The 24152-nt window shown below is 37.8% G+C and overlaps 1 protein-coding gene across 3 annotated transcripts in view; it reads left to right on the forward strand.

Annotated features, from left to right (window-relative positions):
* The window catches only part of VCL (vinculin), a 60422-nt gene that overhangs the window by 12577 nt on the left and 23693 nt on the right, over positions 1-24152 (forward strand). For all 3 annotated transcript variants that reach the window (XM_005443854.4, XM_005443853.4, XM_027812157.2), the window contains 5 exons: positions 7908-7978; positions 14748-14898; positions 16855-16963; positions 19390-19512; positions 19774-19934. In XM_005443854.4, coding sequence (XP_005443911.1) covers positions 7908-7978; positions 14748-14898; positions 16855-16963; positions 19390-19512; positions 19774-19934 — 615 coding nt within the window. The remainder of the gene's footprint in view (positions 1-7907; positions 7979-14747; positions 14899-16854; positions 16964-19389; positions 19513-19773; positions 19935-24152) is intronic.

Consider the following 24152-nt stretch of genomic DNA (forward strand, 5'->3'; position numbering starts at 1 on the left):
ATTAAACTCAGTGAAAAATTTTACTTTATTGGTAAAGGTAATTATAGATGAGTGTGTTTTGTCTAAGGGAAACAGCAGGATTGAACAAAATCAATAAGGGACAGAACTTTGTCTAGTTCCTGCATTTGCAGATGGACTTAGTAAATAGATAAAGGTAGCCTATCTTACATATTCCTTCTCTGCCTCAATAAATTGTGTAGTGCTAAACCCATTTAGCTTTTGTAACTCACCAAGGTAATGGAGGTAGATACCTGCAGTCTTGTCAAGCAAGTAAATGAGCCAGCACTGATAGCAGGCAGATGAGAACAAGTTCAGTAATTTGCAACAGTGTCATGGGAAAGGTGGAGGGGGTGGTGGTGGTGAAAGTTTCAGAATTGCTGAGAATGAAGGGTGGTATGAGAGTGGCTTTGGCAAAATGGTTACATTTAGAATGCCCTAAAAAGCAGGGTCATGTAGTGAACAGACTTCTGATTACCTACTGATAAATGCTTTGCCTCTGTCAGGTGCTAAAAGTGAGTATTCTGATTTGTTGTTTCTTGAAATCAATGATGATTGGTATTCCTCCTCCCCCTGCTATCAGAGGTGTTCAAAACTGCTTTCCTTTCTCATATTTATAAATTTTGTCATCCTGCAGGAAACTGTTGCTGTCTTGAACTTAAAAAAATAAAATAATTCTGTTACTCTGGAACCACTGGTGCTAAAGGCAGGAGCTCATAAGGGACAGTGCTCCCTTTTCTCTCTATGGAAGAGGGAAAATCAGTGTTGTGCAGTCTGGTATTCAGAATTCAAGTTTGCATATAACAAATAGAATATCTTAAAATTCAGTGCCTGGTAGCCTACCTACACCTTGGTTTGTGTTATTACAATGCCTCATGTAGTTAGTACTTGTCAAATTAGCAGTGCTTTCAAAAAGTTAAATGGGTTATCAAAAGTAGCAACAGATCTTGTAGTTGTTACTAAACTAGTAGTTTAGTTACTAAATATCAAAGTAAAATTATGGCATCTCTAGTGGACATCTGCCTTGCATCTGATTTGGTCAGACATCTTAGAAACTTGGGAGGAAGAGACTTCTCTACTGTTTGCACCTGAAACTTACTAAAGTAACAGAGAATAAATTTCAAATGAATTTTTTTTTCCTCCCAGTTCTTTGAATATTTTCTGGGCCAACACATGGATAACCAAATACTGATTTAATATTGTTGTTACACAGACCACCGCCAACTCAACTTAATCTTCTGGTAAAGGAAACAAAGCCTAGGAAGAAAGTCTGTTACTACCTATGTGAAACTACAGCTTGGGTTGGTTTAGAGACTGGCTGTACAGTACAATATTGATCTATATTAGAAGCACAGATTTTCACAGGACAGTACTGTACCTAGAAAGAAATCTTTGTTCCACTTGATAAAATTTCTGAACTTCCTGTGGTGAGGCTTTTTGTTATTACTCTGTTACCAATAAAACCAAAAAGGCTTAATCTTAAGTAAACTTTCTAGATAGTTAACATTTGGAAGGCTGGGGTGGAACAGGATGCATCTCAGTTACTGAAGTGGGGGGAGATCCTAATCAAATAAAAATCTCTCCAACATACAGATGTAAGCAGATTGTCAAAGATAATGCAAACCTACCACCAGCATCATGGTGTTTGGCTGCTAGCTTTTCAAACAGGCATCTGAATAATGAGAGAATTTAGTTCTATCACATGTATTATCTTTCAGTATGGTACTAATCTGTGTATACATCATCATCAGAATTTGTGTTAAGAGGTGCTTTGAAACTTGGTGGTGATTCACAGGTGTAGAAACGAAGCTTTTGCAGTCTGCAAGCTTTTTTGGTATGAGGCACTAAACTTCCTTGTAAGATAAAAGTAGCTAGTTTCAGCTGTGAATCTGTTGTAGAGGACAATTGCTGTATCTTATTCTTCCAGGTGAGTTTTATATATGCTCTAAGGTCAGAGCTGACTTACTTGACTGAAGTGGTGCTATAATGTCTTTAAAGTAGCTCTAACTCAGAAGTACTGGTTTAGAAGAAGTAATTCTTTCCTTGATAAAAGAACTAATTTTGCAATTATAATGGTCCTGTAAAAAGTCTCACAAGGAAACAAAAGCACATACTGTTTAAGTTGTGCATCCTGTAATTAGTGAAACCACCCAAGCCTCAGCTCTGTACTGTTAGCAGCATGAATAAAAGTATTTTCGTACTGGAATGATGTCACTTTGTTTTCCATATGGTTCTTGTTACATAGCTACGTATTTTACTTGGACAGCAGGATTTCCTTAGCCTCAAGCCAATTGAATTTGTCTTAATCGCTAGTGTAGACAGGTAGGTCAGTTTGCTGCTATTAGGGACCAGATGGCTGGAGTGTTCTAATTTAGTTTTGCTATGCCTGGAATGTAGTCTCCAGGGTAATCATGAGAAAACCAGAGCCTGTGTACAGTTTCCATATTAACTAAAAGGCACAGTGGATAGGCTCTGATTCAGCAGTCTCTTCAGGTTCGTGCCAGGCTTGAAGGAAAAGTGGTCTTGTTGACTGATGTCACTGATAGTATAAGTGTGGTGCTCATTTGGCATAAACTAGAAGCAGGAAGAGAGTTCAGCTGCATATTTCTTTGAACTTATTTTTCAGTCTCTAATTGCATTGGCCTGTACCCTTCCAGAGAAGTAGAAAAACTTAAAGCTTCTTAAACCAGTGTTAAACTCACTAATTGCAAGTGATGTATCAATCATGTTTTTAAATCAAAACAAGATGAGAGTGGAATGATGAAGAAATGGGAAATTTGCTCTGTTAAATGCTTCCAAGAGAACCTTTTGAAGGAAAAAAAACAACCAGGTTTGTGTTAGTTAGTTATATCTTGTGACAACGGACTTGTTTCAGTAGTACTTAATAAGGATTAGATTGTGAGGACTGGTGACCTGTAAACCTGTTCTCTTAGACTTTTCTTAAAACACTTCAACACTGCTTGTCTCTTATTCAGTTTGCAGAAAGTTTTATCTTTACTGGAAGCTGTTTGTCATCTGATGATAAATTTTCTGAGTCACTTGTGAAATCTAGGTGCAATCAAGAAATGTTATGTTGTACCCCAAAGCTGTTTGACTTGCATCTGGCAAAATTTTATTCTTTGCTGCTGTGCCAGGATGTATGCAATTTATGTTTTGCTAACATCTGCCGCATGGATTATGGTAGCTGAGGGTCGGGGCATGGTAAAATGACATTCACTCCAACAGTTGTATTTCTAAAGGAGCTGAGCAAAATAGCTTGAAACACCAACTGGATCTACTTGATACTGTAAATAAAGACAGAACCAGGGTTGCAATCAAAATGCTGTGACGGACAAGAATAAAGGTAAATAGCCAAGTCCTGCTTTTGCTTTTGTGCTACCAGAGTTCCTTCCCAAAAGCTTTCTGTGTAACTTGGCTCCAATCACTGATTTTGTAAAGAGGAAAACAAACAACTGTGAAGTAGTTACTGAGCCCTTGCCCCTTATGAACCCACTGAGACGAGCTGTCTCTGAACTCAATTTGAGATAAAGCATCTGCTTTCTAGGCCTTCAGTGGACAAATCTTTCAGAGTTCATCCCACCCTACAAGGCATAGGATGCACAACTGTACCACTAACTCTAGTTGTCATTTTCCTTACATTGTCATGTGTACTTGAGTAAGACCCCTCAGTGTGTAACCTGAATTCAGAATGCTTTTGCAAAGGCTTAATTCTCTGCCCATTTTGTATTTTTTAGCCTGGGCTGAAATGTACATAATCTAGGCCAGCAAGGAGTAGCCATAAACTTGGTGTAGCTTTGGCTTGCTTTGACCTCTTCTTCATGGATTGTTCATGGTCTTGACATCTAGGTCAGTTTAGCTTTCTTAAAATGCAGGATGGGGGAAGGATGGGCAGCTTTGTTTTAAAAAGGATTTTGGATATGGCTATGCAATGTAGAAAGTGCTAGCAAATACTTAAGGGTTTTTTTTCAGGACAGACGTCAAAAATTGAGAAAAGTTGCAGAGCACTTCATGGAAATGCACTGATGTATAACAAATTTTTAATGCTCCTGTTGCCTTGTCAATATTCTTCCTGGAAGCTTGCAGAACATGTATGTGTAAACCATCAACTGGATTTTACTGTGAGATGGCTTATGGTAAAGTTGCTTTTACAGTATATAGACTAGATCACTTTGAGTGGTATTCTGATTTGTCAAGCTAAATTCATACTGTAGCTTTTTCCTTGGGAGAAACTGGGGTCTTGGCTAGTGTTAAAGCTAGGGCTGTATGTGTTCACTTGATGATGTGGGAGTATTTTTAGGCTCCTTGCTAAACTGACAGATGTTTTAAATCAGCTTCTGGAGCATTGCAAGAACTAATTCTTCTAAGGTTATCTTGCTTTTTTAACTGGGGAAACCATATAAGGTGCAAGGAAAAGTCTACTTCAGACATCTGGCAAATTGTCAAATTGGTGTTGTCAATATAAGCATAGAGAAGAAACTTTGTGGGTTTATTTTTTTTTAAAACAAATACAACAAACCACCCCTAAACAATAAGCTTTGGACTCTCAGCTGAAATATTTGTGTGTTTTATTCTATATGATACATGCAGTTGGTACTCTCAAACTTCTAGAAGTTAAGATAACTAGCTATTACTGGGTGTTTGTGGTGTCTTTGTTTAAACTTGGAGAATTGCAGATGCTGAAACTATATCCTCTTCTCACTGAACAGCTATATCCAGCAGGCTAAGAAGATGGGCAAAGGGACTTGGTAGGGTGCTCATGTCTCCTCTTCCCTGCAGCAGAAGCAGACATGACAAAAAGCTGTGAAACTGGTTATAAGGGAAAAAATCAGCCCGGTCAGAAAGTTTTCCTTATGCTTTTCCATAGAGGAAAATACTCCCCTGCAGAAAGCTTAAAACATGCTGATCTGTCAGTCAGTGGCAGATAAGAGTGCCGAAGACCTACAAGCAAAGTTAAAAGCCAAAAGCAGTAGGAAATCTCAGTCTCTTGGCTCTTCTAGCTGTATTCCTAGAAGGCTTCTCAGTGGCCATGTATGTCCTCTGACTTGTGTGTCCCATTTCTTTAAATTTCTAGAGTTGCTTGCCTCTTGCTCCCTGTTGTTGAGTGGCAGGGAAGCAGCTCATTCTTTATTCAACTAATTTGCCTCCAGTCTCCCAAAGAGCATGGAAATGAATATGGATGGGTAGAAGTTGTGACTATGTAACTGTCTTGGTAAACCATTTTACTTCAGAGCTTGCCTTACTCTGTGCTGCTCTAAGCAGGTACGGTGTTGAAGTTCTGATCTCTTTACTGTGTTAACCAGTGCAGTCTCTTTGGAACCATGAGTAATGGCCACTACAGTATTACTTAAAAGCAGGAGCTTTATTTCATGGAGACAAAGATTAACTTAGCAGGTAAGAATATCAGAAACCCAAGTAGGAATCCTGGGTTTTTTTTCCTTGTGTGTGCTGCTGGATAGAAATAAAATACAAGTCTCTGAGATAATTGTTCTGTATTGGCATGAAGCTTGACAAGCCTTCTGTCTTAAATAGGTAATGTGTAGATATTGCATATTAATAAAAAAATCTTTGTTCCCTTGATATTGGAGTATGGAGAAGGTAGTTGAATGACTCTCCATCTTGTCTTACATTGCAGCATGTCTGAAAACTGCTTAGGCTATAAATTTCCGTCTTGTTTTGAGACTTCGCCTGTTAAATGGTCTGTGGAGCATGTTTTTTTTTTTAAATGCCATCTCTATACCTTGGCTACAAAGGCAATTTCTGGAAAGGTTAATAAGTAGCTATGTAAATATTAAATGCTTTGAGTCACAAGGTTATATATTTAAACAGATTCTGTGAAGAGTGTGCCGTAATGGTGCTTAAAATATGGTAAAGAGCTAGTGCTGAGGCTACTGGAGGAATCAGTATTTCTGCTTTGTGATGGACTTAGAACTGTCTGTGGAGTTTAGGACAGTTTTGATGTTAAAACTCCCCACATAACACAGCATAAGAGTTTATTCCCATTTTCACTTTTTCATTTGAAGGCTAAAGATCCTGGCTAGTCATAGAAGGAATGTACATATGTATGTGCAAATATATATAGTGTGTGTATATATATATACACACTGATAATTAGTTGATAATGCTTCCTTGAGTTGTGAACCTAGGTATATCCCCTTATAGAAGAGTCCTGTGATTTCTAGGCCGAATAAAGAAATGTTTCTGGTATGGTCTAATAAAACTTGAAGTAACTCTTGATGCTTGATGCATTGTAACTTGAGCAGAAGCTGTTTCTTGCTTCCTTCTGACTGATGAATATAAAATAACAATGATGAATGTTAATGACCTTTAAATTGAAGCCCCACCAGTTGTAAACTTATTTTCATGTGTTCTTTAAAAACTGTATGTACTCAGATACACCTTTAAAAAATATACTGGTGCATATGCAGATTGGTACAGCTGCAAGAGACAAAGTCTTGAGGACATGGTTCTTTGGAAATGAAGTATTACTCTCCATTTTCACCTGGTAACAGCCTTCTGTCTGAATGATGTGTAGTCCAAAGTTTATGCAAATTTACTCCTTTTCTGTGTCATCTTTATCATGCATGTGTGCATACCAACATGTGAGAAATACAAAGAATGTTTCATGAGTGCAATGGGAATAAAACAAAGCAGGCATATGGTCATGTAATCCTGTCTCAAGTAATGGGGTATGAGATACCTCAAGGAGTGCAATTATAAATGTATTTCCTTGAAGTTTAGGAGTCAAAGCAACACTGCAGTGCTGTGTTCTAGGAGGGGGCATGACTGTTGATGAGCCTACAACGAACATAAGAGACAGAAACCTGTCTTAAAATTTAAGACCTTTAACCTCCTCTCTTCCCTTTTTTACTTAAAAATAATCTGTGTGGGTACCCATGAGCCTAGTACTAATAGATTTTTAAAAAAAGTAGGCTAGGTTGACTTTGTGTTTGATTCAAGTAAAATACTTGGGCCAGTGTACTTCTGTAAAGCCCCTCCAAAAAGGACCAGACTAGGGAGATCGGTTTTGGCAAGCAGCTTAAATTTGCAAGGAAATGGTGCTTCTGGAATGCTGTACAGCATGAGAATTGGCAAGTGCTGTGCCTACTGGCACACTACAACTTACGTCCAGAACCAGAAAAGCTTTAAATACCAGCTGATAGGGATTTTCAGGGCTATCTTGTCTAGCTTGAGCAGGCCTGGCAGCTCTTAACACAAGCTAGTGTCTGGGTTAAAGACCTTCTGCTTTGTGATGCCTTCCTGAATAGCTTATTCAGCTAGAAAGTACAGTGAACAAAGGAGCTGGAAATATTTTGTCAAGTTAGTGATCTCACAGTTCAGAGAGCCACTGCCAATTATAAAGACTTCTATTGTGTAACAGAAGAGCTAGTGCATAGAAAACTCCAGATCTTACTCTATCTCTTCCTTTATTAGCTTCTGTATAATTATTTTTGCCTAGAGGATGCTGTGGTTGTGGGGTGTATTCAGTATTTAACTACATATTTCTGATAGACTGTTGAATAGAAAAATGGGGGTAACTTTTTTAACTTGGAACACTATTTTTGACTGGTGGGGATTAGGGAGGAAGGAAGCCTACAGAGTTCACAGTAATTAAGTTTTTACAACTAAGTGCAGCAGACAAATATATTGCTTCTGGGGAGAGTGGGAAGAGGGAAAAGTGTGTGTATCCCCCAGTTAATTTAGTAGACATGTTGGCAGGAAATGGTGTATGATTTCTGAAGCTAGATAAAGGTAGACTAACCACAATATACAGTGGTCTGAAAAATAGATGCAGCAAAAGCAAACCCAGTGAAAGGAATTAGTACAATCATTAGTACAAATCAATTTTTAATTGCTATTTGTTTTCATCTAGGCTTTACAGTGAAATTAAGTATGATTTCTTTCTCCTGCAGGTTGGAAAAGAGACTGTGCAGACAACAGAAGACCAGATCTTGAAAAGGGATATGCCACCAGCATTTATCAAGTAAACTCATTTTATTGTAAACCTTCTATTGTAGGTACATTAAACCTATTCCAATGATAGATCATTGTTACTAATTTCTGCTGTACAGATTAAAAAATACTGTTGTTACAATAGCTCTTTTGGGTCTTGAGGCTGACCTTTGTCAGGAATGACCTTTCTGGCAGCAGTGAGTTTTCCTGTTAGATTTTGTATATACAGCTACATATCTAGAGTATGTGTTCCTCTAAAAAAAAATAAAAAATCAGATTAACAGTGGTACTTACCTGTGTGCTCTTGTAGTTTTGTCCAATGGTGTCAGAAATAACATGATCAATCTTTTTTTCTATTTACTTGGTTGGTGGAACAGTGTGAATTTGTTAGTATAGGCAGCTGCTGCATGATATAACTGCCTGGAAATCTAAGACATTTGAGGAGTGGTGACTGACACTTAATTCCATGGCTCTGTGTCAAGGACAACTGACTTTCTCCTGCTGCTGTCTGAAGTCTTAAGTCATAACTTCACTACTTGTTGTGGAATTGCCAAGCTTCTTACTGCCACCTGACAAACTTTCATTGAAGTGACTTTGTCCTACAACCTACTAAATGTAGTGACTTCATTAGTGTTGTCCAATGTGTACAGAATGACTGGATATTTTACTGTATTCCCAAACACATTTGATGGGTTGACTTTGGCTGGATGCTAGGTGTTCACCAAGCTGCTCTATTGTTCCCCTCCTCTGCAGAGTGGTGGTGGTGGTGGGAGAAAATAAGATGAAAAAAAACCTTGTGGGTCAAGATAAAGGCAGTTTAATGAAGCAATGGCAAAAGTCACATGCACGGAAGCAAAGGAGAACAAAAGATGTTACTCTCTACTTCCCATCAGCAGGTGTTGTTTGGCTACTTCCCAGGAAGCAGAGCTTCAGTGTGTATGTAGCGGTTGCTCTGTAAATGAAGAATGCCCCCTTTCCTCTTCTTTCTCCTAGTTTTTACATCTGGCCATATGTCATATGGTATGGAATATCCCATCCAGCTTACTGGTTTGGGGGTGGAGAGATAGCCTTGATGCTGTGAGAACACTGTTTAGCAGTAGTCAAAACACAGGTGTGTTATCTCCACCTTCCCAGCTAACAGTACAAGCACAGCACTCAGGGCTGAGCTAGATCCAGTACCACAGAACAGGCACATACTCAGAACAAGAAAGCATCGAGGCAACTAACAAAATGCTAAAATGGAAAACAGATTATGTCTAAAATTACTTTTTTTACTGCCTAACAAATTTATTTCCTTTGTTGCATTGTACATTAACAACATGAATTAACAAAAATAATGCCTAGGACCAGGCACTACTGGTGTAAGAGTCACAGAATGAAATAGCTAAATTTAGTGAGGTACAGTTTCCAACTTGAGACCACCCAGTATGTCAGTCAAGATGGTGCTACTGATTGGGAAACTTTCTAGGGGACTCTGAGGAACAAGAGCTTTATAGGTCTGACATACCTTTTGAGCAAATCACTAGACATTCTATACTAGAGAAGAGAATTAACAGAACCCAAATGCCAATGCTTTGTTTTGGGTGAATTGACAGCGTTTCCATGGAGGGAAATTCTGCCTTATAAATCTGTTGGTGTTAGGAATACCATAACAGGGATAGGGGTGATACAGTATACACAGGTTTCTAAACTTTTTGCCAAAGTCTGAAGGCTTTTGGGAAAATTAAGTAGCCACAGGGTAATAAGAAGGGTTCGTTCTTATTAGTGGAAGGAAAAATTCCTTGGGTTAACCCTGACAATAGTAGGAGGTAGGCAGTAGGACTGTACAGGTCTCTGCTAGGATTGTGCTTTTCACCATGTTTACAAACTCCCTGGAAACAAGCATGAGCTATGAGGCAAAAGTACTTGCTGAGAACTTGAAGTCTTACACAGGGCAGTGAGATTAATGGGTGACTGAGAAATTACAGCAGGACCTTATTAAACTGAGTGACTGGATATCAAATGTGAATTAAATTATTTTGAAAGTTTGAAATAATGAACCTATGGGAGAGCAGCAAGTCTAGTATTAAATAGGATGATTGACTCTGAACTGACTGTTACCAATAGTGAGCAAGGTCTTGGAGCTGTGATATATTGGTGAGAGCATCCATTATATGCTCAGTAGTGGTCAAAAAGTAAATGAAAATTAGGTTTATTAGCAAAGGACGAGACCAACATGTCACTATTTTTTGCTCCTGTAGCTTGAATACTGCATGCACTTGAGGTCCCTAAATTTTAGAAAGGCTTTAGTAGAACTGGAAAAAGCTCATGGAAGGACTTTGAGAACAAAGGTATGGGATTACTTCTGTATAAGGCAAAGCTTAAGTAGGCTGGAACACTTCAGCCTGGGAAAGGTGACAGGAGGACCTGAGACCCTGACAAAGGTCTAAGGAAGTATGAGTAGCATGGAGGAGATGGGGATTGGTACTTCTTTCGCTGTGCAAGAACTTGATGGGGGCATTGCTTTAAGCTGATAGTTTGTAAACCAATAGGGAGAGCTGCTTTGGACAGCAAGTCACGTACTGTTGAAATTCTTTATATAGGTTTGGAGGTTAATAGATAAGCACTTAGAGGAATCCGTTGTGGGTTATCAAATAGACAAGCTGCAGGAAATCCCAAGAACTGAAAACAGTTGAAGGATGGGAGAGCGCCCAGAGGAAGTATGATAAATGCTTATTCTGTGCTTAACTTTGTTCAGGCATCTACTTGCAGCTACTTTTGGAGGCAGGATACTGAGCTAAATGGGGCCTTTGAAACAATCCTTGCAGTATTTATTATGCTGTCTTCCTGGTGTGTGATCTTGTTTGGCTGTAGAGGGGGTTGATTTTTTTCTTTTAATTTTTTTTTTTTTTGAGGGGAGTGTTTATGTATTGAAATGAGACCAAAGCTTTTTTCTTGCCTCTTAATGAGTTGTATATAAACATATAACTTTGATTGTGCTAATTTTCTAGGACATGTGGAGGTTTTAGTTAAATTCCAGCTTCTTTTTCTTCACCTAGACAAGTAAGGGATGAAGGAAAAGAGATGTTTTTTAATTGCTGTCTGCATCCAGCCTTTGATCAACACTTAGCAGTTTGTGGAGACTGAAACAGTTAAATTACTGTAGAAATGTAATACAAGCACTGCTGAATAGTACCACTTCAGGCGGGGTGCAATAAATTTTTCCTGCAGTAATTCATGACTGCTTTTATTGTGACATAATGAAAAATGGGAAACAAAGCTACCTGTTACAGTAATGTAACCTACTTCACATAGCGCTTACTATTCTAGATGCAATAACGTGAATTAGGAGTATTCGGTGGCCTTTTATGAATTGTATTTGTTGGGTTTTAAGTATCTGGAGTTTATATCGAAATAAACTACTATATGTTGACGGTTCCTTGTTAGTACTATGGAGTGTGTTCTCACCAATACCTTTGTTGTAGGGACAAGTGACAGTCACAGGTGAGCTAAGGGATTCTCACCTTTTCCAGTGTTGAAGGACAGGATTTGGATGCAGGAAGTGAAACAGATGAGGGTGGTGTGGTTTTTTCCTCTTCTCTTTCCTGAGAGGAGGGATTTTTGTTTCTAAACTGTTAGTTTGGGAACTGGCATTGCTCTTTAAGGGGGTGCTCCAGCAGAATTTGTACTGGCACGTGAATGATGGGGTAAGGAGCAGTGCGCATGCACTAGCGCTGCATTTCCCGATGGTATTTACTGCATTCAAGAGGACCACCAGTCTTGACAGAACCACTGGTGGAGGATGAGGGAGAAGATCTGTTTATTCTTTTTAAAGACTTGGGGCTTGGCTTGTCCTAAGCCTAGTGCTGAGGTTTCATAATGAGCATGTATGATGGTAATCTGTATAAGTTTTTTGGTAGGAGTGTGATTGTGCAGCAAAATAGTTTTTTGGCTTCTGAGAAGCTATCATGCATCCCTTTGCTTGCTACTGACATAAACCACGTTGGAACTATTGACCTAGAGTTAAAAAATGCTGTTCTTTATCTTAATTGTCTTAATCACCAGGGAGTATGAGTAATGCATATAATTTACATCAGATGTTTTGCAGTGTGTTCATATTACTTGTTCTACTTCTTTTGTAAGGAAGGAAAAATCTCTAGGCAAAGAACAGAGTAAAACCCTATTTGTTTACACTGAGAATTTGTCTGTGCTTAACTTGCACACACAAACCCATTTAACAAATCAAGCAGTAATGCTCGTCTATATTAACATCATTTTGGTAGCCAAGCTGGGGCTGCGTTGCTGGTAATTGTATTAACAAATTGACGTTAATGTACAATATTTGCTTTTTAATTTGTATTTCTAGAACTGCAAGTGATCTAAACTGTAGTGAGTAAAGTCACTACAACTTAAGCGATTAGAAACTGAAATGAGCACTGTTCAAGCATCAAAGGCATGGTCTGGTGTTTTTGGGCAGGCAGCTCCAGGAAAAGTAGAAGTCAGTCTGAAAACCTAAAACGGTAGCTAAGCATAAGCTTCAGTGTTTTCCTCGCATTTCATAAAGAACACACTAACAGGAATGAAGCTGACTGACGACCAAAAGTAGTATGGTTGGAAATATCATGACCTTTGTCTTCTCCACAAAGAATTTGGCTGGTGTTAACATAGCTTTGTTGTAATCATGGCTCAAAAAAATATTTTTTTTATAAACGTGGGATTTTTTTAGGTTGTGATATAATACAAGGAAGAAATGATAGCAATGAACTTCTATTCAAAACTTTTGATTCTTGTGGTAGACCAAGCAGTTCATTGCAGTCAATATTTTTAGTGTTTTTTGATACGGTTTGGTGATTGTTGGTTTTTTTTTTAATTTATGTAATTGAATTACTTTTTTCCCAAAAATCTGATCTTTTGTTTCCTAGCATGTACGTTTTGCAGAGGATGGAGTGTGCCTGGTTTTTAAACACTACTCTGCTTTTTTGTACATAGTGCACACTCCTGATGTCTTTCAAATGCCTTGGGAAATTTATACAAAATGGGCAGTGTACAAGTAAAATGCAAGTTCGCCTCTCAGAGCAAACTCTAAAAACTGTTAAAGAAAATGCTGAATCTTTAGAAACTTTATTTTTGTTAATTACAGAGATTTCTGGGGTAATACACATTTATGTTAATTCCCTTCTTTACAAATGAAAAAGCCAGCCTTGAGATAATTATTAGTGTTAAACAGATGACCATGAAATTGAACTGGAGGAAATTAAGTATTTCTGAGCCTATAGCTCTGAGCTGGCTGAACAGGTGATTTGTTTAATCCCTTTCTTGGCAGAGTTGAAAAGAATAAAATTGAGAAGCAAGCACGGAAATCTAATTTGGTGAAGTCAGTTGACTTTGATAATACAACTAAGTACACTGCATAGTAATGAGCAGACCGTTCCCACTTTCTGCTTGAAGTTCTCCTGTATTTTCTTACTCAGTTATGAGTTACCACCATCTGATGTGCTGAGCAGATGTCTCACTAATGAGCAGGTTATGATAGGGTCAGATGGCCCAATTCGATCTACTCTAGGGAGCCATTAGCTGAAAACTTTACTTTCTGAATAACAATAATGTTTTCCTGTAATACGTGTCTTATTTCTAGCATAGTTAAATTTAGATGTAACCATTAAGTTCTGCCATTTGTGTTAATAAGGAACATAAGGGAGAAAATGTGGTAACTAACTTACCAATAGTACTTAACTGAAAGTATGGTAAAAGAGTGTGTCCAAGTGGTCAGTAGAAAATGGGCTAGACAGTATTGCTTTAATAAAAGGTTTTAATGTTTGTCAGAACCTAGTGTAACTTGAATGAGCACATGGCACTCACGCATAGAGCCTATGTATTAGACTGCACTTAAATTTCTGTCAGAGAAACCGGAGAGAATGGAGGCAAGTCACAGTGAGGTCAGTAAGTACAGTCATGAGTAGCATAGCTAACGTGGAAGTGAAGTCTAAATGTTGTATTTCTCTAAGCTATCATGAAGCAATTACAACAAGAGAACAAAACCAGAAGCTTTTCAGTGTTCCAGTTCTTGGTATTTTAAAATTGTTGTGTTAAATGGCTTGATGGACTAATTTCAAAGCTCATTTGTTTATCATAGTACCTTGTGTGTTACTGTAATTGCATAGTGTAATGTCTTGCAAAACTCCCTTTTTTAAGCCTGAAAGTGCAAGCTGCATTTAAAGTTTATACCTTATCACTGAATCGTGTGGCTATTTAAAATGCTGTTTCTGTCATGAGTTTTAATACTCTGAAGAACTGGACTACAGCTTCAATGAACAGGGCACAGTGTCTTGGTTTTCTATGGTTACTATGTTCCTTTGTCTTAATGCATAGCTATCATTTAATATTTATTAATAGCAAATGCTTATTGAATGACAATGGAAATATAAGGCTGATAAAGGTTAGCAAGTACTTTGATTGTGAAGTCCTAAAAGAATAATTGTTTTTTCCCCTGTCCTTGTCATTAAGAATGAAAGGTATTTTGCTATCTTGGGACCTCTCCCTAATGACACTGTATTGACTGCTGCACGTGGGATGCTTTAAACATTCCCTGCACTGGAAGATGGCATGACTTCTGAAAAACTGTGTCATACAATTGCTGGTTACTTTCTTGTTAAAACACGTGCAATGAATATTCTTGCTCTTTAAACTGTAAAGGTGTGGAATGATCCGCTTGCTTGCAGTGCTTTAAGTAGGAAAGTTGAAAACAAATCCAGCATTTTCTCAAGTGTGTTGTCGTACAGACCGAAAATAATCAGCAAGTTTTGTCTGATGACTTTCCACAGAGTGGAGAACGCCTGCACCAAACTTGTTCGGGCAGCCCAGATGCTGCAAGCAGATCCTTATTCAGTACCAGCTCGTGACTATCTAATTGATGGATCAAGAGGCATTCTTTCTGGAACGTCAGACTTACTTTTGACATTTGATGAAGCAGAGGTAGGAATCCCAACATGACTGACATAGATATCTGCGCAATAGTATTATAAATTCAAATATCCATATAACAGAATTAGCTAATCTCAACTATTGAGTAGATGAATGTGGGTTTGGTGGTTTCGGCTTGATTGGAAGCATATTTTGCATTGCTTTCTGTCAGAAGGAGCTCAGGCTTTTTGCTGTTTTGTTAAGAGCATCTTTGTTTGACATAATGTTTAGGCATTGTTTGTGATTGTTCTTTAAAAAGGCCAGATCCCATCAACCCTGTCTTAGATCTTCCTGACACTTTCCTGTATTCCCTTCACCATACCCATTACTAATCTTTATATTCTCTGTATCCCTTCACTGAAAAGCCCTAGGCTACTGCCGAACATGTCTGTCTGACTCATTAGCTTTGGCAGTTTAATTGGCTTTGGGGCATGGGAGGTAATACAAACTTGGACTGTCTGGCTGGTCAGCCAGAAGATGTGTTCTGTTAGATGTTAACAGTTGCTACATTTTGGCTGCTGCACAAGCCAAAAAGTGGCTCTGAGGTGCTGTTTGTCCATCCTCATATGGACAAAAGTGCCAGAGTTGCAAGGAAACTTAAAAGAGAGGTTTTGTGTGTCTTTTGAAAACATTTTGAAAACGTTTCTTTGGTACAAGTCTTGCTCTTGTCATCGTCTTTCTGGGAATGTGGAGTCTTGCTTGTTTCTAAATATCATGCTACTATAAGGAAATTAAACTCACACTGTTAGAAATGCTGATGTTAATTCTAAACTGTACCCATGCAACAATCTGTTAATCTATGAAATTGTGTTGCTTTTCCTCTAGTTCTGAGTAGTCTAACATGGATCCTTGTCTCTCATTTAATCGGCTTATGGTGCTGTTAGCATGTCCCTCTGAAATGAGGAGAGTGCTAGGGTTTCTCTGTTGCGCTTGTGATTCTCATTGCTTTAAGTGTTTTTTAATAGATACTACAAAGTGTTATGGGACAGAATTGCAAGGAAGTTAATAGCTTTTAATCTCTCTGCTTCCAGTGTTGAGGAAATGCGTTGACTTCCGTGGAGTTAATGGTTTATTGAACTAGTCTGACAACTGCATGTTAACTGAAAGAAAAACACTGGTCTGGAATGATTGACTTCTCACAAACACAGAAGTTGGCATGTCTCTGTCCTACCATGTTTCAAGATAACTAACATTGGGACAAAACTGAAATGAGTTTTAGAGGAAACTATGATCTGTTCTAGGGACTGAACACTGCATGTGGTTGATACAAATTAAATGGTAATTAACTCATTCTTCAACGAGAATTGTATGTGGTGTTGTCAGAAATAATGCTGTTCAGGAGATTAAAAGATTAACTGATAGAGAACTCTGTTTTGGAATCAAGTATGAACTGAAAAAGTTAAGCTGAAGCAGATGTCTAGAGGTAAATAAAGCACAGTCTTCACAGATTTTTCTGGAAAGCTTAAGATGTTGGAACTACCTTTCCCACTGGAATGCTGTATAATGCTTTATCCATATGTACAGCTGTATGGTGAATAATACTTCCTCTGAAAGCTTGGAGTCTGTTTTCTATGTCGTGTTGGTTTGTGATTTAAGTTAAATATTCTTTACTGATAAAATTGCAATGAAAAACTTTGAAATGAAAAAGCATACCAGCACACTGAAACGCACTTCCTTATAACCTATTTTCCCAATGCTATCCTTCATTTAACATACAAAGTGAAAACACTGGAAGCAGGATTTTGCATTTCTGAGTAATAGAATGCTGATTAAATACTACCTTTGTCAGTACAGCACTGTTGAGTAATGACATTTTGGGTAACTTAATCAGTATCCCAGACCTTTGTGATTGGCTTGTACGTCACATTAGCAAATGCTGTATGTATTCCATTCTAATAACAGGCTTGCATTTCTAATTCAAGTGTAACTTGGCTTCATCTAACAAATGATGGAATGTTCCTCTTTTAGGTCCGTAAAATCATCCGTGTCTGCAAAGGAATATTGGAATATCTGACTGTGGCGGAAGTAGTAGAGACTATGGAGGATTTGGTGACATACACAAAGAATCTAGGGCCAGGTTTGATTTGCTACAGCCTATCATAAACATACTAAGTATAGTCTTTTCCACTACCTTTCCCCCCCACCCACCCCCAGCACCTTCCTCACCCAAGTTTCAAGTGTTGGGACAGTGATAAAGCAGTTGCTTTGAATGCATCTGTTGGAAAGAGTTTTAAACTAGAGTGTGAATGATGACTATTTTCTGATTCACATTCTCTCTTTAAGAATGTAGATGAATCAAGATGTGGGTAAATACTACACAGATATGATGTGCACTGTGCTTTTGCTACACTATATTATATGAGGGAAGTAAGCATGCATTAGTAAGAGTAAAACAAACTGAAAAAGCTGTGTAATTAAGTGCTCACAGCTATAAAGTCCATTAAGCTGATAAAACATCTGTACTAAGTGAGATGGTTAGGCCTAGCAGGAATTTCTTGGAGTAGGCAAAGCTATGTGTCATAATAGCATCTTAATGAGGTTGTAGAAATAGCTGTCGTGCAGTATAATACAAAAGCCCAGGTACTACAGTTCTTTTTGTTCCTTTTTTGATGCTCCTTCACTACTTGTTACTACACTGTGTTAACTCACACTTTCACTGGTGGAAATTAAGTGAAGTACTGGGTTGCTACAGAGGAAACCTACCATTAATCTCTGTCATCTGCTACTCCAAATGCTTTAGTTTCAGCAAGCATAAAGTAGTTCAGGTACTTAACAAAAGCAATGTATAAAATCTAGATGTTGTGGTGGTATTGTAGGAAGATGTTGGAATTAATGTGACACTGAACTAAAGAATGCTTCTATAAACAGAGAAGGAACCTCATTAGTACTTTGTACATATAAATAAGAATAAATATCTAGTGTAAGAGTAGCTCATAAATTGACTAGCAGCTCATCCTGTTTTTGACATATGTACACTTTACCTTGTTTCTAGATGTGAAAAACTTTTAAGTTCTGTATGAAGGTATAGTGTTCTCTAAACAAACTTTTTTTTTGTCCCATGGGGAGTTACCTTCAACTAAATAGAATTTGCCTCATTTTGAATAGGAAAAGATGAAGCCAAAAGGGCAATCTTCTCTTTCCATGAAACTTATTCTTTGATTTGGTATATACAAATCCAGTTTCTCTGTGGTTATTGTCTTCTGTGTCTTTACAATGGAAGTTTCCCCAAACTTCAGACTGCTTTATTTGGCTTTCATTGAACCTTACAGACATAATTTGCTATTACATGCATACGATAGAGGTAACAGGTGATGGGCAAGTGTCTTAATTTCTGAGTGAAATGTAGGCTTGTACCTTTATTGCAAATAATCTTTTCTAGATTCTGCTGTTGTGAATAAGTAGCTAGTCTTGTGCTTCTGGCATGCTCTGGAAGCACTGTCTTTGCCTGAGCTAACCTGTAGCTCGTTTGCTCAACACTTACAGCCCAGGCCCACAAAACTTTTTATGCCTGTAGTCCCTGTTCCCTTCAACTGTATCAATGGACATCTGAACATAACTGTTAATGTGAGCTCTATATAAATAACAGGATTATGAGTATGTACACTTAAAATCAACAAGCTGCTTATAGGTTTTATGCTGGAAGTAGAGAGGAGAACTTGATTACTTATTTAGGCTTTTGTCATTTGAAAGGAAAGGTGGTTCAGAGGACATACATACTGGGATTCTACTACTTTTCAGTGTTGCCATTAAAGCTCATTTACCCTTTTTCTTATATTGAGACGCCTAAGATGCTAACCAGCAGAAAAGTTATTCAGCCAAAGAGTATAGATCTTTCTTCCAATTTTGTCCCCTGTAGCAGAGAGAGTAGGACCACAGCAGCAGCAATTTAAATCAGCTGAAATTTTTATGAAGCTGTGTCTGAAGTTTCCACATGTGCTGTGTGGTAAACCTCACAAGTCTTAGCTATTGAAAACAGATTTGCTCTAGAATAAATTGTATTCTTTCCACACTTCTAGAGCACTGAAGTATTTCTAGCAGAACTGAAGTATAAGTAGATACAATTCTTGAATTATGGTAGAACCTCAAGGCAAACAAGACCCTGATGTTTCCTTTTTCTGCCATTCACACTTAAGTCTTGGATCAAGTCTTAATAGATAAGGAAAAAAACCCAAACATTAGCTTTCAGAGTTCATGAAGTGACTTCATGTCCTAAAGCAGTCATTTCAGGTATTTTCCTATTCTATTGCTGAGATTTTAAATCAAGAATTTTGAGGAGACCATTCTGCTTTGCATAGTGGCTAGGTTTTGAATCAGTGGTTTCTCTGAAGCATCTGGAATGTGTTTTAAGTAACAGCTACTAATATAAAAATTGTTTTAAACTTCAGTATAGTTGTCATAACTCACTACACTTTGTTCTTGTTTAGAGAAAGCTCAACTGTTGCAAATTAGACTTAATATTACATTTCTTTATTTATGACTATGTTAAATTACTTTAATCTGTAGGAATGACAAAGATGGCCAAAATGATTGATGAGAGACAACAGGAATTAACTCATCAGGAACACAGGGTTATGCTGGTAAACTCTATGAATACCGTGAAGGAGCTATTGCCAGTACTTATTTCAGGTATTTTTGGCTTTAATTTTTCATATCACTCTGAATTGCTGTCCATTTTGAGCTGGAGTTCCAATGTCTTATGATTATTAAAAGTAACAGCCTTGACGTTGCAAATAACTGTGCTTCTTGAAATAAAACTACAATCTCTTTGAGATAAAACAGTCCATGCAAAAAAAAATGTACTGCCTCCACATAAATGCAGTATGAGATCAGATTCAGCATGGATCGTAACTTGCATGTACCTTTTTTGAATCTGTGGTATTTTCACAGCTATGAAGATTTTTGTAACCACGAAAAATTCTAAAAGCCAGGGAATAGAAGAGGCCTTGAAAAACCGCAATTTTACAGTAGAGAAAATGAGTGCTGAGATAAATGAAATAATCCGTGTATTACAACTCACTTCCTGGGATGAAGATGCCTGGGCAAGCAAGGTACGTTTCCCACCTGCATTTGTTTATAGAAGTCTAATTTTTACCTACTGTGTCATATGCTTGTAAACTTGTGTGTTTGGAGACTGTTGAAGTACCTATTTGTGCATCGATTTTGTAACATTTGTATGATTATAATCTCTTCAAGGTCAAAGAACATTTTCAGAGATGATTGTATTAATGTATCTTTCAAAATTAGCTTTCTCTCAATAAGCTAAGTTAAAGGATCATGGCATTTGAAGGTGGCTCAGTGATTTGCTGCAACTGAATGGTCAAACAGAAGACAGATTTGTTCATTGTTTAGTTTTGACACTACTAGAAAATCCTGGAATACAGTGTATACCTCTCAGAGAAGGATTTTTTTTCCCTGTGTGTAGCTACCCTATATAACCATATTTGACAAAGTTAGGTATAAAAGTTATTGTTCTACATATTAAACTAGTTTTGTAGCTAGGCATTCATAAGTGAGATTACTTGAGATTTTTCTCCTGGCCGCTACTAAAAAGATAGGCTGCTGTCATATTCCTTGTGCAAAAGGCCTGAAGTTGAGAAATTTTAGTGAATTTTTGGGGGTCCCTCCTTGAACACCACTTCCTTTTCCACCTGCCTGACTTCTAGTCTGGACATGGGAGTAAATTTCAAGTGTTTGCCTTGTCTCAAATAAATATATGTTAGACTGAACATCCTTTCTGGGTTAAGTATGATGTCTGTGAAGCTGACACATGGACAGTATTTGTTCCTTACAACTCGGTGTTAAGTGACTGCAGCCACTTACCTGGAGTTAAATGGTGCTCTTAAGTGATACCACTGAAGATATGTCTAGGAGACCATAAAGCAGATCTGACAGACAAAATCGTAAAAGTGTTGTTGTGAGCTTACAAATAAATGTAGCTGCATAACTGAAATTCCTACCTATTTTTTGGGTACCTTGAAGTAAATTGCTGAAGGGATATTCTGAATGGTTAGTGCTGTGAGCAGCAAGGAACTGTAAATATATATAAAGAAAAACATTGAGACCTCAAGCTGGATGTATTAACCAGTGAAATCTTGCAGAAAATCTAACGTTGATGTCATCTAGGCATTAAAATCACTTTGGCCTATATTGTTTGGCACTTGACCCTTAGTTTGCCTTTTGAGTTATTTTGTCACTATCACTTCCTTATTATGACTACTTTATGCATCTTTGTTTTTATTCTCCTGTTTCTTACCCTTTTCTCACCTTTAGAAGGTAAGCTTTCTTCCACACCCTACACATCTACCTTGTACTAAACCCCAGAAAGCATGTATGTGGGATTTTGTTCTGTGTGCAGACTGTGTGCTGTGCAACTTCTTATCTGTGTGCCAGCTGTGACACCATACTTACATATATACACGCAGGAGTTTTAAAAGGACCTTAGTAGCTCTGTCTAGCTCTGTGTAGAATCGGCTGTCGCTGAGAGAATGGTAACCGCAAGCTGAACTGGATTGACTGTCTTTATGAGCCTGATTAGAGTTACCCCAAGATTTCAGGGCACATTCTTGCTGAATGCTTTTGTGTTAATTTATGTTACTAGTCTCTGTAGCTACAAATAAAGGGTCCAGTCATGCAGGAACAAGCTTTCTGCATGCCCAGAAAGCTTTATAAATCAGGAATTTTGTCCATTCCATAGTATTTCGCCAGCAGGCTTCCTTCAGTTCAAATGGTTTGTGTTCTTCGGGTCTAGGCCTAAAACATCAGTTTTGTATGTGCATTTTTTCCATTTAGTTTTATTTTTTTATTTAAGCATTCCTGTATTTTATGAAATACAAATATGGTTTTATTTTACACAAGAAATTTGGAAATCTATGTGGTAAAAAAATGACTGTTGCAAAAAGCTGGCAATTTAGTCTTAGGAAATGCTTACTCCTCTTGCTAGTGAGGCAGATCAACAAAGGAATTTATTAAGAAAATAGTTGCTGTATTGGCAGTATTTCTAAGTGGAAAGTACTGGTCATTAGGCATCATGTATAAATATGTTGTGTGGACTAGTATAATCAAAGCATCATTCTGTTCCGAGTTGAGAACTTCTTAATTGTGTTTTGGTTTTCAATTAATTTTAATTGACAATTTGAAACTGTAGCAATGGGCATTAATCAAACAGTTATGACAAAGAATTTGAGATTAAAATTGCAGTGGAATGAAGAAGCAGGAACTCATTTGCTAATGGCACCTATCACAGACCTTTTCCTGTATTTGCATATGTATCTAATGGTTGATTTACTCATTTTTTCTGGAACGGAGATGGAGGAGCTCTTTAATTCTGCTTGAGATTACTGCTGCATGCATTTTGTGCCTGGCGGTCAGGGGAAAGATAATTTTCCCCATGCTTTTCCCCAAGCAAAGTAAGGTGTGCTTGGGGATGTACAGCCTTGAATTTTTACTTGTGTGGTACATGCTATTGTTGATGTTGGAGTTTATTTTATGTTTATTATTTATCTTTATTTGTTTATACATTGAAGTATCACAAAATCTACCTAGGATAGTGGAGAATGAACAAGTGTCTGGAGCCAGAGTTGCAGGCTTTTTTGCAAACTATTTTGTTGGTCTTTCAGGACTCTGAAATGCACATTACTGTTAATGGATTGCAATAACCTCTGTTTGCACCAACACTGATTTTTTTAAAAATAGTGTGCTGATTTAGAATTGAAATACCGGGCAAATACTGATCTCTGACAAAATCTTGGAGAGGAAAAAAGAAAGTAAAAAAATCTGCAATTATTTCTTCTGTTCATAGTTTTGTTCCTTTTTTCCTTGAAAGTCTCATTTTACAAAGGAGTTTAGCTTACTTTGTATATTCCTAGTGTTTGTTTTTAAATAAACTTGAAGTAACACTCAATTCAAACATCTTCCATTTCTCTAGAAATGGAGGGAGTTTAAAGTTGGGGGAAGCTGGGAAGTATCTTGCATCTTGCAGCATTGAACCCAGGATGGTGACTAAGCTATCTGTTCTGCCAGAAGGCTGGCTTTGCCCGTTTCCTTCAACATTGCCTTGTTCGGTAATGAAATGCAGATATCAGTAGGCTAGACCACTTAATTGAGTCAGAGGTTGTGTTTTATATTCAACAAGGCATTGTGCAGGATTTATTTTGCTCCTTCTCAAAGCAGTGCCAGTCCCACCTACTCCCTGAATAATTTCAAAATTCTTGGTAGTGGCAGAAGTGATGCATAAAGGTATCTTGAATAAGTGCTTATTTGCTTTTGGGAGCTGATTTACAAAACACGAGCTTGCTCTTTTCCCTTCAGAAAACATTGCCCTATTGGTTTAACTCGATTAACTTAAGTTTTTGTCTCATCTGAAAAGGTAATACTGCTGCTTTTGTTAATGAAATTCCTTTTGCCAAAAGGGGAACTGTGGGGAGAGGACGGAAAGAATGCTTTTTTACTGATAAAATTACTCTATATGAAACTTTTTTGCAGGATAGCTGTAGGTTTTGGTTTTTTTTTTTCTTACTAGCAATTGATATTCTGCTGGCAAATCCCAGGGAGTAAAATTTTAAACATTTAGCTGTTCAGGAAGGAACAAGATGTTTAAACAGCTCCAGAAATCAGGAGTATCAAGACACTTTCAAGCCAGTAAGACCTTGAGCAAGTTGCTTTGTTTTGTTTAAATCGAGTATTTCTACTTTTATCTTCCTGCTTAACAGCCTGAATTGGTGGGTAAGTCCAGACATTTCAGGATTGCTACACCCTTGTCACTTGCAAGGTATCTGACACCAGACACAGAACAAACCGTCCCACTGTGGCAGAAACAAAAGTGCAATGCCAACAAACCTAGCGAAGGATGTGTTCTAATTACCTATGTAAAAGCTGTCTCATTGCAATGAAAACTCCTTATCAAGCTAAAGCTGAGAAGGATTCCTTGCTGTCGTAGTTTGAGCTGTGAAGATGAGCAATCTATGCTCTAAGAGCAGATGTCCTCTAACACTGGGGTTTCACCAGATTTTTTTAAATAGGAAAAAGGGATGGTACCGTGCAAATGCAGAGGCACACAGGAGGGCAAGCTGTACGCTGCAGAGCAATCCAGTTATATAGCTTTCATGTGATAGGGCAGATGGCTCCTGTTATTGCTTGAGAAGTCCTAGCAATTACAAAATCATGAGAGTAAAAGCTAAAATGCCCTTGATCTTATCCCCTGATAGACGAATTTAGGTTCAGAGGCTTCTGTCTAATTTTGCTGAAACTGCAGCTCTGTGGGCAGCTGA

This window comes from Falco cherrug, chromosome 9, assembly GCF_023634085.1.
Source record: "Falco cherrug isolate bFalChe1 chromosome 9, bFalChe1.pri, whole genome shotgun sequence".
Classification (NCBI taxonomy): domain Eukaryota; kingdom Metazoa; phylum Chordata; class Aves; order Falconiformes; family Falconidae; genus Falco; species Falco cherrug.